Source organism: Rattus norvegicus, chromosome X (genome assembly GCF_036323735.1).
Source record: "Rattus norvegicus strain BN/NHsdMcwi chromosome X, GRCr8, whole genome shotgun sequence".
In the NCBI taxonomy this organism is placed as follows: domain Eukaryota; kingdom Metazoa; phylum Chordata; class Mammalia; order Rodentia; family Muridae; genus Rattus; species Rattus norvegicus.
In genome coordinates, this window is record NC_086039.1 from 17074398 (window position 1) to 17089017 (window position 14620).

General features: G+C 46.6%; 1 protein-coding gene and 1 non-coding gene across 2 annotated transcripts; one reads left to right on the forward strand and one right to left on the reverse strand.

Moving 5' to 3' along the window:
• The first annotated feature begins 2659 nt into the window (after positions 1–2659).
• On the forward strand, positions 2660–11405 carry Was (WASP actin nucleation promoting factor). Its single transcript, NM_001398747.1, has 12 exons — positions 2660–2853; positions 3163–3303; positions 3832–3918; positions 4007–4109; positions 4242–4283; positions 4377–4430; positions 5335–5509; positions 6349–6391; positions 6593–6746; positions 7190–7599; positions 7818–7932; positions 11165–11405. The coding sequence occupies exons 1-12, from the start codon at positions 2722–2724 to the stop codon at positions 11218–11220; spliced, it is 1512 nt and encodes a 503-aa protein (NP_001385676.1). The 5' UTR covers positions 2660–2721; the 3' UTR covers positions 11221–11405.
• Positions 9680–9784, reverse strand: LOC120099411 (U6 spliceosomal RNA). Its single transcript, XR_005498599.1, has one exon. It is a non-coding gene; the product is annotated as a U6 spliceosomal RNA (small nuclear RNA).
• Positions 11406–14620: the final 3215 nt, after the last annotated feature.

Here is a 14620-nt window from a genome sequence, read left to right on the forward strand (position 1 = left end):
AGAAACAGTTTAATTAATTGAGATGTTTACCTAGAAATGTACACACATACAATACAGGAAATGTAAACCACAGCTCTAACACACTGGGCCACTCGCAGCCTGGAATGTCTTTTTCTTTCTCCTCCTCTTCTTCTTCTTCTTCTTCTTCTTCTTCTTCTTCTTCTTCTTCTTCTTCTTCTTCTTCTTCTTCTTCTTCTTCTTCTTCTTCTTCCTTCTTCTTCTCCTCCTCCTCCTCCTCCTCTTCTTCTTCTCCTCCTCCTCCTCCTCCCCCTTCAGCCCTCTTCCTCCTCCTCCCCCTCCCCTCTACCTCCTCTTCTTCCTCTTTCTCCTCCTCCTCCTCCCCCTCCCCCTTTCCCCCTCTTTCTCCCCCTCCCCCTCCTCCTCCTCATCTTCTTCTTCTCCTCCTCCTCCTCCCCCCTCCCCTCTCCCTCCCCCATCTTCCTCCTCCTCCTCCTCCTCCTCCTCCTCCTCCTCCTCCTCCTCCTCTTCTTCTTCTTCTTCTTCTTCTTCTTCTTCTTCTTCTTCTTCTTCTTCTTCTTCCTCTCTCTCTCTCTCTCCCCCTCCCTCTCTCTCAAGAAACGGTCTCACTGTGTAGCTCTGGCTCTTCTTGAATTCACTATGTAGACCCCCTGGTCTTAAAATCAAAGTGATCTTCCTGCCTCTGCCTCCCAAATTCTGGAGATAAAAGTATGTGTCACCATACCCAGCATCCTACAATGGCTTTTTAAAGACAAATATGGGGGTTGGGGATTTAGCTCAGTGGTAGAGCGCTTGCCTAGCAAGCGCAAGGCCCTGGGTTCGGTCCCCAGCTCCGAAAAAAGAAAAAAGAAAAAAAAAGACAAATATGTACTTGGAAAAGGCAAGGATAATGGTATCTATAATCCCAGCATATGAGATGAGGTAAAGACGGCTCAGCAGTTAAGAGCACTAACTGCTCTTCCAGAGGTTCAATTCCCAGAATGGTCAGAAGTTTAATATCACCCACAATGACACAAGTTCAAGGCCATCCTGGACTAAGTGAGACTCTATAGGTCCCACTCTCTCCCCCCAAATGAAAGACAATAAATATCAGGTTGTAAGGTGCTTCAGATCCGGAGATGTCAGTATTTCTGTGTGTTGTGGGCTCCATAAACTATTAGGAGACTAGGTGAGAGGGTGGAGGAAGTTGGAGGACTCATCTCAACAGTCATTTGAAGCCTGAGTCCAGGAGCTAAGACCTTGTGCCTGCAGGCATAGAGAGTCAAGTTCCAGGCAGCCCTGGGGACATCCAATTCAAAGGTCTTTACCCACACCTGAGACCTGTTCAGCGTGTCAAACTGCTGTCCCTACACCCGAGATCCCCCTCCCTGGCCTCATCCCTGAGGCAATGGAATGAGAAGACATGAGGGTATGGCTCACTGTTACAGCATGTACTTAACCTGGTCAAGGCCCTGTAGCCAATCCTCATCACTAAAAGATGGAGAAATTTAAGCCTTCAAAGGTTACATACTTTCAAAAAGTCCCAATATAATAAAAAAAATCAATCATGATGTTGTTTTAGTATTTATTTATACTGTGAAGTCCTTCCTTCCAGAATAAGGTTAAAAAGAAAGTAATTAGGGCCAGGGGCCAGGCATAGTGGCACATGCTTTTTTATTTTATTTTATTTTATTTTATTTGGTTCTTTTTTTTTTTTTTTTTTTTTGGAGCTGGGGACCAAACCCAGGGCCTTGCGCTTGCTAGGCAAGCGCTCTACCACTGAGCTAAATCCCCAACCCCTGTGGCACATGCTTTTAATCCTAGCACTCAGATGGCAGGGGCAGGTGGATCTGTGTGAGTTCCAGGCCAGCCTGGTCTATAGAGTGAGTTCTAGGACAGCCAGGGCTTTACACAGTGAAACCTGCCTCAAAAAACAAAATAAAACAAAACAAAAACCAAACAAAATGAAAACAAAAAAGGGTAGGGGGTCTGAATTTGGGCTGGAGAGAATGCTCAGTGGTTAAGAGCACTGACTGCTCTTCTAGAGGACCCAGGTTCAAATCCCAGCACCTGCATGGCAGCTTACGACTGTGACTCCAAGATCTGACACTCTCACACAAACATACACACAGGCAAAATACAAATGCACATAAAGTATAAATAAATTTTTAAAAAGAAAGTAATTAGGGAGCTACAGGAGGCAAGTGTAAAAGATGGGGAAGTGAGTCAAGGCCTTATATTATTGGCAATGTCCAAAGCTAGAGATTGGTTCAATATGCCTTTAAAAGGAAAAGCTGTAATGCAATGACCTGTTAGCACCTGGAGCCTTAGACACAACCTCAGGCCAACTCAGTGCTTTTGGAAGACGGAAGGAGGCTACACAGACTTGTGACTATGCTCTGTGTAGCTACCCTGCAGTAGAAGCACTACAGATGGCTTAACTCTCTCTCATTGTTGACTAGAGCAAGGTTGATCTGAGCTTGTCAGAAGGAAATGGCCCCACACAGAGAGGGTTAGAGGGTTGGGAAGAAAGACGAAAGGAAGAAACCCTGAGCTCATTACACACAGGATCTAGCCAGGCAAATGGAGGAGGGCCCAAGCCAGTCCTAGAGAGGAGGACAAGCCCTCTGGGGGCCCCTGGAGGACTTATTTCCCTTGTGGTTTATTGTACTTCCTGTTCCCTTGCTCACTGCGGAAGTTCCTCTTCTTACCCTGCACCCAGAGCTTTCTTAGCTGGAGAGGACTAAGGCAGAAGGCACCATCATGAGTAGTGGCCCTGTAGGAGGCAGGTCTGGGGGCCGAGGGGGACCAGCAGTTCAGCAGAACATTCCTTCCAACCTCCTCCAGGACCATGAGAACCAGAGACTCTTCGAGCTTCTCGGCCGAAAATGCTGGGTGAGTTCGGAGATGCCCTGATCCTCCCAGTCTCCCTCCCTTTTCTCCTCTTCCTCTATACCTCTGTTTCCCCTTCTGCCTCCTCCTCCTCTTACCCATACTTCCCTGCTCCTTCTCCTTCCCATCATCCCTCTTTTCCCCTTCTCCCCATCTCCTCTCCCAGGATTCACCCCCCCATTATCTTGCTGTCTACTCACCTTCCTCCTAGCTATATCTCTTTTCCCAAGCTCATGACAGCCACAAGCAATCAAGGACCAGGCCTTGTTACCCATGAACAGACTCCACTGATCCCGGGCTCTCCCCTCCTAGACACTGGCAACTGCAGTTGTTCAGCTGTACCTGGCACTGCCCCCTGGAGCTGAGCACTGGACCATGGAACACTGCGGGGCTGTGTGCTTCGTGAAGGATAACCCTCAGAAGTCGTACTTCATCCGCCTTTATGGCCTACAGGTGACCCCCATGCTCCCTTGGACAGTAAAGCTAGTTCCCAACTCGAAAAACCAGTTTGTTTTTTGTCCCCAAGCCCTCATTCATATCAATGACCCTCTGAGCTCCAGAACCAAAGACCAATACAGATCCCAAGTTGTGTTTTTCTCATTCTGAAGACTGACCTCGTTATCAAGACCCTCATCTGCGTCACAAACTTCCCCAAAGCACCATATTTATACCTGAGCCTCAACTTCAACTCTGTTTCAATCCAACTCTTAGAACTAGAATCTTAAATTCACAATTTAGAGCCCTCAACTCCTACATGTAGGCTTTGAATCCCAAACCTAAATCTCTCACATGGGTATCTGATTCTCAGAGTGTACCCCAATCCTCCATATCAGACACCTAGACCCCAAACTCTAATATTGAGCCAAAGAGCTCTAAATAAAACCCTGGGACACCAAATCTGGGCACCATGCTTCCTGGTCAGAAAGCAGAGGTTTGCTACCCAGGATTCATGGATGCCAGCATGTTCTCCATCTTCTCCAGGCTGGTCGACTACTCTGGGAACAGGAGCTATACTCACAGCTGGTTTACCTTACTCCTACCCCATTCTTCCACACCTTTGCTGGAGATGTAAGTGAGCAGTCTGTACATCCTTGTGGGGGAATGGGGGGTTGGGGGAGGGAGTGCTAGAAGTTTGCTGACCTCAAGGTATGTATAGGACTGTCAAGTAGGACTGAACTTTTCGGATGAGAGTGAAGCCCAGGCCTTCCGGGCCTTGGTGCAGGAGAAGATACAAAAAAGGAATCAGAGGCAAAGTGGAGGTAAGGAGGCCTTGGTGGGAATTGGCTCGAGGAGGGAGGGGGGCTGGGTTAGACAGAGGTGGCTTCATGGGTGTGAGGCTGGATAAACCCCTCTCATGGTTTTGGCTCTCAGTCCACCCTGTTTCACTACAGAAAGACGCCAGCTACCACTGACACCAGCACCAACCAATGAGGGTGAGTCCTCTAGTTCAAGTAGAGGTTATGAAGAACTAACCCAGAATCCTGGGGCAAGATTGGGACAGATATGAACTCATTCCATTTTACCAGAGAGAAGAGGAGGGCTCCCACCTGTGCCCCCACATCCCGGTGGAGATCATGGGGGTGAGTGGTGATTCTCATGTCTCTGGAGAGATGGTGGGGGGGTTAGTAGATGAATGAGGGCTTGGGTGCATCTGTATATGCCTAGAGAGGTAGATGGATGGCTAGGTGGATGGAGGAGCACATTGATGGATTGGTGGCAGGCGTGACTATTGAGAGATGAACTGATGATGACTTATAGAGAAATAGGGGAGTGAGTATTTGGGTAAAATGAATATTTACTTGTATTTAAGTAATGAATAGATGGTTCAGAGAATTAATGGATGGGCACGTAAACAGATGAATAAGGAATAAAGAGGGCTTGCCGCCAAGCCTAGAGACCAGAGTTCTAGCCCTCGAATCCACATAAAGATAGGAGAGAAACGGAGTTGGGGATTTAGCTCAGTGGTAGAGTGCTTGCCTAGGAAGCACAAGGCCCTGGGTTCGGTCCCCAGCTCCGGAAAAAAAAAAAGATAGGAGAGAAACAATTCCACAAAGTTGTCCTCTGACGTCCACACATGTGATTTGTATGCATGCATGCAGACAGACAGACAGACAGACAGAAACACACACACACATAATAATACATTTAAAGAATTAAATCACAAAAATGAGATGAGGTAATATTCTACCCAGGGAAGATTAAATGATTAAGTGAATGAATGAGTAACTTAATAAGCCTTTTAGCCAACGAGCCAGAGAATGAATAAGTACTTGAATGAGAAAGATACATGAATTGGTGACTCCGTCAGTGTTTCTTGGGGATCCATCCACCATTCTATAGGCCTTGCATAGACCTCTCTCATCCCTGTCCTCCACGACCATTGAACAGATCCACAAACTTTGCCAATGGTCTTTCTATGTCTTGCCCCTGTGCTTTGGTTAGTAGGTGAGTTGGTCAGTGGTTCATTCACCATGTTTTCCACAGGCCCATCAGGTGGTCCACTATCTCTGGGACTTGTGACAGTTGACATTCAGAATCCTGACATCACAAGTTCACGTTACCGTGGGCTCCCTGCACCTGGCCCTGGCCCAACTGATAAGAAACGCTCAGGAAAAAAGAAGATCAGTAAAGCTGATATTGGTGCACCAAGTGGATTCAAGTGAGAACTTCTTCCCCTAGGATCCCGGTGGGTGGGGACGCATCTGAGCAGGTGGATAGCTGAGCAGAGGGAAGGATGGGCAGATGGCTGAGTGGGTAGCATTAATTAATTCATGGGTCGAAGAATGAATGGGTAGGGGATTGGTAGGAGTGGGCAGGTAGCTGGATGGGTGAGTGAATGAGGATGCAGACAGTTATGCAGATTCATTGTTTCACCCACATAGTGGACAGGGATAGAAAACTAGACAGTCAAGAGAATGAGGATAGTGTATAATGAGTGAACACACGTGTGGAGAGAACATGTAAAACAGCAAATGGATTGATTGCCAAGTGCGGTGGGGCACTTCTGTACTCCGGCACTTTTGAGATAGAAGCATTAAGGACAAGGGTTCACGGTGCCTCACAACCGTTCAGAATGGGATCCAATGCCCTCTTCTGGTGCGCAGGCGTAAGGTGCACATGCAGATGGAGTACTCATATACACAAACTAAATAAATCTTTTTAAAAAGTAGATGGAAGAAAACAACAACCCGTAGACAAGAAAGTGGGAGAAGGGAAGAGGAAGAGGAGGGAAGAGCAGTAGGAAGGAAGGAAAAGTAAATGTAGGAGTAGATGGGTAGGAAAAGAAGAGAGGAGAGACTGGTGGGCAAATCCGGAAACAGGTATGTGTAGGCAGATGGAAGGAGGGACAGAGGCATGGTCCAGCCAATGGTCTGACGGATGAATGTGAACCAAAGTATTTGCTCACTTGTTCTGGCCTTTTGGACTCCCTCTGGGAAGGAGAGGGCAAGAGGTAAAGAAGACCCTGGGGCTTGATTGACATCCCCTTCCCTTCCCTAGACACGTCAGCCACGTGGGCTGGGATCCACAGAACGGATTTGATGTGAGTAGCTCCAAACACCCCCTGACTCCACCCAGTTTCCACATACTTTCCCATTGCCCAAGGCTCGGAGCGCACGCCCAGCCCCTGCCCTTCCACAGCCCTCTTGGGTTCTTCGTTTTTATGGTTATGGTGATAATCTGTGCCCCTTCCTAATTCTCTTTCTGCTTTTAACCCCGCTCTGCTCTTTTCCCACTTGAACAGGTGAACAACCTCGACCCGGATCTGCGCAGTTTGTTCTCTAGGGCAGGGATCAGTGAGGCCCAACTCACTGACGCAGAGACCTCCAAGCTCATCTATGACTTTATTGAGGACCAGGGTGGTCTAGAGGCAGTCCGGCAGGAGATGAGGCGCCAGGGTAAGCTTTCTTTTCTCTGGTCCTGGGGGTTGTTACCCTAGAAATATATAAGAAAAAAAGAGATGAAGGGCTGGAGAGATGGCTCAGCGGTTAAGAGCACTGATTGCCCTTCTAGAGGTCCTGAGTTCAATTCCCAGCAACCACATGGTGGCTCACAACCATCTGTAATGGGATCTGGCGCCCTCTTCTGGTGCGTCTGAAGACAGTTACAGTGTACCTCTATACACAAAGTAAAAAAAAAATTTTTTTTTCCAGAGCTGGGGACCGAACCCAGGGCCTTGTGCTTGCTAGGCAAGCGCTCTACCACTGAGCTAAATCCCCAACCCCAAATTTTTTTTAAAAGAGACTTTGTTTAAAAGAAAGAAAGAAAGAAAGAAAGAAAGAAAGAAAGAAAATGAAGCTCAAAACTTATCAAACTTACGTGTTATTTTACCCCTGTGCAGAGCCACCACCACCACCACCATGCCGAGGAGGAGGAGGAAGCCAGCCCCTAAGACCCCCTGTTGGGAGTAATAAGGGTCGCTGTGGTCCACTGCCCCCTGTACCTATGGGGGGTGCTCCGCCCCCACCAACACCCCGAGTGCCCCCACCTCCGGGCCGAGGGGGTCCTCCACCACCACCCCCTCCAGCCACTGGAAGATCTGGACCACCACCTCCTCCACTCCCTGGAGCTGGGGGACCACTAGCGCCACCGCCACCTCCACCACCACCACCACCACCTCCAGTCTGCCCTGGAAGTGGGCCAGCCCCTCCCCCGCTCCCTCCTACTCCAGTGTCTGGGGTGGGGCCAGCACCTGGTGGGGGCCGGGGCGCACTTTTGGATCAAATCCGGCAAGGAATTCAGCTGAACAAGGTAAAGACGGGCAGGATAGATAACGGGGGTCTGTGTAAGTCGGAACATTGTGGGCCGTGGTTGAGATGCCGGCTTTGGGGGACCCGGTGATAAATTGGAGATTGGTGTGGTCCCTTGAAAGAGACTGGAGTGTGTGAGAGAAGAAATGAGGAAAGGGCAGGAGAAATGCTCTTCTCACAGTCCTGAGCCCGCCTCTCTGCTCCAACCTCTCGCTGCAGACCCCTGGAGCTATGGAGAACTCAGTACCGCAAGCACTCCCTCAGCAGTCAGAAGGCCTAGTGGGTGCCCTGATGCATGTCATGCAGAAGAGGAGTAAAGTCATCCACTCCTCAGGTGAGCCCACTCTGCCAGAACTGTGACCTGACCCCCGGAGCTAGTTAGAACTGGCTTGAAAACAGCTCCAGATGTCACTCTTACTGGTGACACTAGAGGCCCGTGCATATGGTGATATATGTGATGCATATGTGTAACCCAGTGCTGGAAAAGTTAAGGACGATCTTGCATTCAAGGCCAACCCGAATCAGAAAAATAACAACGGACAGAGGCTGGAGTTAAGAGCTAAGTGGTCCAGCAGTTGTCTAGCTCAAAGCCTTAGGCTCATGTCTATTCGCAGCAATGAAAGCTGACAGTCACCATCTGTGGATAACCGTAGAAACATGGATTTTGAAGGCCCTTCTCAGCATGTTGGCATCAAGTCGTCAGGCAGCAGTAATATAATTAAGTGCATCTTTGGCAATAATATTAACATTTGCCAGGGTATGCCCACAGTATGAACATTAACCGCATGTGTTCAGTGATACTAACTTTAGTTGTGTGACAAGACTTTTCTCACCCTAGATAGGGAACCCATGACAGACTGAAGGACAGATAACACCAAAGTCCAACATGGTGAATCAATGGATTTTATTAGGGTTACTTACAGGAATATGGATGAGGGGTCACTTACAGGAGCAGATATGATTCAAGACAGCTGTATCACCAGATCCCATCCCAGCATGGGTGACAGCTCATAAAAGTTGGGAGCCTGGAGCCTGCAGGCTGATAACAGGCTGGGAAGTGTCTTTCCCAAGTGACTCTGGTCTAAACCTTTTCCAGGCAGCGGGTCTGGTCTTCTTTGTGGTTGGCATGTCTTGAGAGTGACTCACGGTAGCCTGTATTGCTTGTTCTGAGAGGAAGGGGCCTGGTGAATCTGGCCACTTTCAGGGACTTGCTGAAGCTATTTTGAGTTGTTTACCTTCGGGCTTAAGCAGATGAAATACTTCAATGTTCATCTCAGAGGAAACTGTCAGACAGCATTAGCTCACCATGTGAAAATGCTGTTATAAAGAACGCCATCTTTGGTTAAGAGATAGCGGCTGTTCCAAAGGACCTGGGTTCAATTCCCACAGCCCAGATGGCAGCTCAAAACTATCTATAAACTCTAGTTCCAAGGGATCCAGAAGAGTCTTCTGGCCCCCACAGCCACCAGGCACATACTCGAGGCACAAATGTACATGCAGGCAAACACACATGCGTAAAATAATAAACTTTAAAAAAAATGAAGACTCCATCTTTCCTGAGCTTGTGTACGTGCCTTTAGCCCTGCCACTTGGGAGGCAGAAACAGATGAGTCTCTGTGAGTTCAAGGCCAGCTTCATCTACTTAGAGTGTTCCAGAGCTAGCTAAGGCTACATATGAAAACCCTGTCTCAAAACAAAAGCAAGTGGGGCTGGGGATTTAGCTCAGTGGTAGAGCACTTGCCTAGCAAGCGCAAGGCCCTGGGTTCGGTCCCCAGCTCCGAAAAAAAGAACAAACAAAAAAAAAAAAACCAAAAAACAAAAGCAAGGCGTTTAAAGGTTGGCTAAAAGGCACCTGCTGCCAAGCCTGATGACGTGAGTTTGAGTGACACCCACCATTCATTTGGTTCCTGCAAGTTATTCTCTGACTTCTACACTCATACATGGGCCCACACACAAATGAGGAACGACATAATTTAAAAAAGAGAAACCTCCGTCTTTGGCAGTCACATTAACATTAAATCCAATAATTCACAGAAACACATCAACTTATGGCGTGCTAATATAACTAGACATTTTGGGCAAAAAATATGGAATGATGCATCATAGATGTCTGTGTCATCGTTCCACAGGGGCCATGCTAATCTTCTCTGTATCCTTCCATATGCTCTGTGTGTGTGCTGTCAGACATTAGCCTAGCCTCTCTACAATGTTAAGAACTGGATGTGCCAAATTATATTGTCATTAATCCAGAATGTGGGGGTGATACTGATCTCGCTCTAGTTCCAATAGGTTGAAAGCAGGTTCCCAATAATGTCATTAATTCTGACTCCACAATAATATTAATATTAACCTAAGTTTGTCCACAAGACTAATGTGAATTCATTCTGTGATGATATTTTAACAAATGTCATTTGACAATAGTCTCATTAGCTTCATTCTGAATCAGCAATATTAGCATTAATGCACCAAGAATTAATAATAAATTACTCCACTTTTGTTAATGTTTAAACCTGACAAAGGCATTAGCACGAATATTCAGACTAAGAACATGTTTGAGGCAAGGTCTCCTGCAGCACAAACTATATGATATTGAGCTTCTGATCTTCCGGCTTCCCCCTCCCTGGGGCTGGGATAACAGGTGTGCACCACGACTCAAGTTTATGTGATGCTGGGACTCGAACCTAATGCTTCTCAAGTACTAGACAAGCTGTCTAAGAACTGGGCCACATTTCTAGCATGCGTACTTTTGCATTCGTTTCTGTTTGTTTCTTTAGTGTCTGTGTGTGTATGCTGGTGCATATGTGCATCTCATGTGTGTAGGGTTTCTCCTTCCACCTTATGAGTTCTGGGGATCAAACTACGGCTGTTAGGCTCAGAGGCAGGTGCCTTTATTTTTATTTTTAAAGATTTATTTGTTTACTTTATGTATGAGTGCTCTGCTGCATGGCCTACACCCCTGAAGAGGGCATCCAACCCCTTTACAGATGATCGTGAGCCACCATGTGGTTGCTGGGATTTGAACTCAGGACCTCTGGAAGAGCAGTCAGTGCTCTTAACCACTGAGCCCTTTTTCTTTTTAAGACAGAGTCTGACTATGTAGCCCAGGCTAGCCTGGAACTCATTATGCATAAGCTAGCCTGGTCTCAAATTTATGATCCTCTTGCCTCAAGCTCCTGCATGCTGAAGTTATACAAATGCACCAGTGTTTGCAGCTCCATTAACATTTTTTGTTGTTGGTTTAAGATGGGGTCTCACTATTATATAGATAGCCCTGGCTATCCTGGAACTCTAGGCTGGATCCACTTGCCTCTGCCTCCAGAATGCTGGGATTAAAGGCATGTGCTACCAAACTCAGCCTGACCATTTTTTTTCAGTACTGCATGGACTTGAAATCCACTGCCTCAACATAATCCCTATTTTGCCCAAGGTGTGCCTTTAGCAGAAAACTTTAGTCTCTCCGCACCCACCTGGGCCAAGGCTTTATCTCCTAGGTTGTAGGACCTTTCTCACGGCCTTCGAACCTCCCTTCCTATCCTGAGTAATACTCTGAATCTTTCTTCCTCCAGATGAAGGGGAGGATCAGACCGGTGAGGATGAAGAGGATGATGAATGGGACGACTGAACTCATCTTCCTTCCTGCAGGCCAGTTCCTCTCACTCCACACTCACTCTGCCATCGAGATTCCTCTTCACTGTCAGCTTCCAAATTCATCTGTGGTGAATTCATTCAACCTTATACCCACTCTAAACTCAACACCGCGTCAACCTTTACTTCTTCCCACGCAGGGATTAAACAGGATGAAAATGAGTCTTTGTGTCCGAGTGTGTGTTTGTTCCCATCCTAAATGAGTGGTTTGGGTTTCTTCCCCTCACAGTCCTTTCCGGACTTTGATCTCGCTTTGTGTGTTGTTTATCAAGCCTTTTGTGTGTTTATTCATTTATTCCTTTAAGCTTTCAGCCACTTAGCCTGTATTTCTTTTCTTCTCCCTTCTCCCCCCTTTTAAAGAAGCTTTAAAATTTGTTATGATTTTGGGGAAAGGGGCTACAGTAGTCTCAGTACGTGTTTCCTAGGCTTTTCCTCAAACTATTGGAGTTATGTAACCCTCCTGCTTCAGTCTTCCAAGGGTTGGAGCTCCAGACATCACATCCTTTGTGTGTGTGTGTGTGTGTGTGTGTGTGTGTGTGTGTGTGTGTGTAAAACATAGAAAGTATGTGTGGTGTGTGTATGCATATCTGTATAAGAGAGAGAGTGTAGTGTGTATGTGTGAAGATATAGTAGGGTGTGTGTGTGTGTGTGTGTGTGTGTGTGTGTGTGTGTGTGACAGAGAGGGGGAAGGGGGAGAGGGACAGGGACAGGGACAGGGAGAGGGACAGGGAGGAGAGAAATTCATAAGCGAAAGGTTGGTGTTGAATATTGTACTGGTTGGTTTTCTTTCAATTTGATACAAGCTAGAGTCATCAGAGGGACTGTGGGCACCTCAGTTGAGGAAATGCCTTCATGACATCCAGCTGTAAGACATTTTCTCAGTTAATACTCAGTGTGGAGGACCCAACCCATTGTGGGTGGTGCCATCTCTGGGCTGGTGGTCCTGAGTGCTATAAGAAAGCAGACTGAGCAAGCCAGTAAGCAGCACCTCACCGTGGTCTCTGCATCAGCTCCTGCCTCCAGGTTCCTGCCCTGTGTGAGTTTCAGTCCTGACTTCCTCTGGTGATGAACAGTGATGTGGACGTGTAAGCTGAACAAACCCTTTCTCCCCAACTTGCTTTTTGGTCACAGTGTTTTGTTGCAGCTCTAGAAACTCTAAGTAGGACAGATATATTCCTCAATTACTCTTTATTGTGTAAGACATTTTCTTGGTTATTTGTTTGTTTTATTTTATTTTGTCGTTGTTGAGACAGTCTCTCTATGTAGCTCTAGTTGTCCTGGAATTTGCTGTATAGATCAACTGGGCTTGAACTTACAGAGATCTGTCTGCCTCTGTCTCTCGAGTGCCACCATACCTGGCTACATTCATTCATTCATTCATCTGCTTGTTTCCTTTTAGTTCTTTTTTTTTTTTGTCCTTTTTTTTCCGGAGCTGGGGACCGAACCCAGGGCCTTGCGCTTCCTAGGCAAGCGCTCTACCACTGAGCTAAATCCCCAACCCCTTGCTTGTTTCCTTTTGTATGAGTGCTGTGCTGCATGGTCTACATGCCAGAAGAGAGCATCAGATCCCTTTATGGTTGTGAGCCACCATGTGGTTGCTGGGATTTGAACTCAGGACCATCTGGAAGAGCAGTCAGTGCTCTAAACTGCTGAGCCATCTGTCCAGCCCTTTTTCTTTTTCTTTTCTTTTTTTTTTTTTTTGGTTCTTTTTTTCCAGAAGCTGGGGACTGAACCCAGGGCCTTGCGCTTCCTAAGCAAGCGCTCTACCACTGAGCTAAATCCCCAACCCCTTTCTTTTCTTTTTAAGACAGGGTCTGACTCTCCAGCCCTTTTTTAAATCTATTTACTTTTATTGATTTATTTATTGATTGATTGATTGATTGATTGAAGAGGGCTTCCTGGCTGTCCTCACTCACTTTTGTAGACCAGGCTGACCTTGGCCTCTGGGATAAAAGGAATACACCACCACTGTCTGCTGACCCCTTTTTTTTTTTTAATGTGTGGGTTTCCATATTAGACCTAAAATCTTCACTTAATGGGCCCGTATCAATAAACTCAGCCTAATACAATTTTTATGTTCCCTCCACATGTATCCCATACCAATAAAATCTATTCCCACATATATCCCCCAGATTCTATTTGAATGAATTAGCAAACTCATTAAGCTCCTTAGTAGTGGAGCACAGTTCCTCAGAGACTACACTTTCCACCTCTCCTCCAGGACCCTGCTTAACCTTTAGTCTGGTATAGGTCTAGAGGCAACTGTTGGTGGGTCCTGAGGGACGTCAGCATTGTCTTGCCTGGCATCAGAGAAATTATCTATTGGTTTAGCAGACAATGAAGGATTAATTTCCTCAATCAAAGCTGAAAAGGCTTTGTGGGTGTGGGATGGGGTTCATCTTCTGATGAGTGTGGAGAGAGACTACTGCCCCAGGTGAGGTAAACTCTTGAGAATCTGAGAGTTCTGGCTGGAGAGATGGCTCAGAGGTTAAGAGCACTGGCCGTTCTTCCAGAGGTCCTGAGTTTGATTCCCAGAAACCACATCTGTAAAGAGAGCCGATGCCCTCTTCTATGTGTCTGAAGACAGTGACAATGTATTCACATACATTAAAAAAAGTGGGGGGAGAATCTAAGGGTACAACGTTCTCAGCTCCAATAGGGTCCTCCCACCACATATCCCCATCTCAAGGTACAAGATCCCATTCTCTACCAATCAATGCCCTACTTTAACTGCCAACACCCTCCAAGGTTGGGATTTGAATTTTCACTGTAATTTTTGTACTGAAGACTTCAGTTTGACTTCCCACAACTTGAGCTCTGTGGCTACTGGAGAGAAGATTCTCTTCCAGCGCACACTCGGGAACCTTTAGACTGTTTGTGAGCATCTGGAACAGGTCAGTTTCTATCACTGAGTTCACTGTCACCATATCCGGAGATGCTAGAATGCTGGTTGGTTAATTTTTATCATGGAACGCACTCCTTTGTCAGTTTATCCAGAGATGCTAGGAGCAACCAACCGGCAGCAGCATCTTCCTTATTTTTCCACAAATTGTCAAAAGTGTTATATCCAGACTCACCACTTGTGGATCAGGATAATCAGGCACATTTTTCTCCTTAAGTTTGTAAAATAGTTCATACCAGGAGCTTTCAGTAGTCTCCAACCTTCCAAGGGAAGCTTTAGTAACTGGAGGAGCTTTGGTTACTATACGTGCTGGCAAACTGGAAAGCCTATTTCAGACATTTAAGAAATTAATCCAGGGTTGGGGATTTAGCTCAGTGGTAGAGCGCTTGCCTAGCAAGCGCAAGGCCCTGGGTTCAGTCCCCAGCTCCGAAAAAAAAAAAAAAGAAAAAAGAAAAAAAAAAAGAAATTAATCCTT

Bases quoted from the DNA above. Each gene is read 5' to 3' on its own strand.
- Was (NM_001398747.1), top strand. From the start codon at position 2,722: ATGAGTAGTGGCCCTGTAGGAGGCAGGTCTGGGGGCCGAGGGGGACCA. The intron at 2,854-3,162 runs GTGAGTTCGGAG...CTCCCCTCCTAG, and splicing joins TTCTCGGCCGAAAATGCTGG to ACACTGGCAACTGCAGTTGT. The intron at 6,392-6,592 runs GTGAGTAGCTCC...CCACTTGAACAG, and splicing joins ATCCACAGAACGGATTTGAT to GTGAACAACCTCGACCCGGA.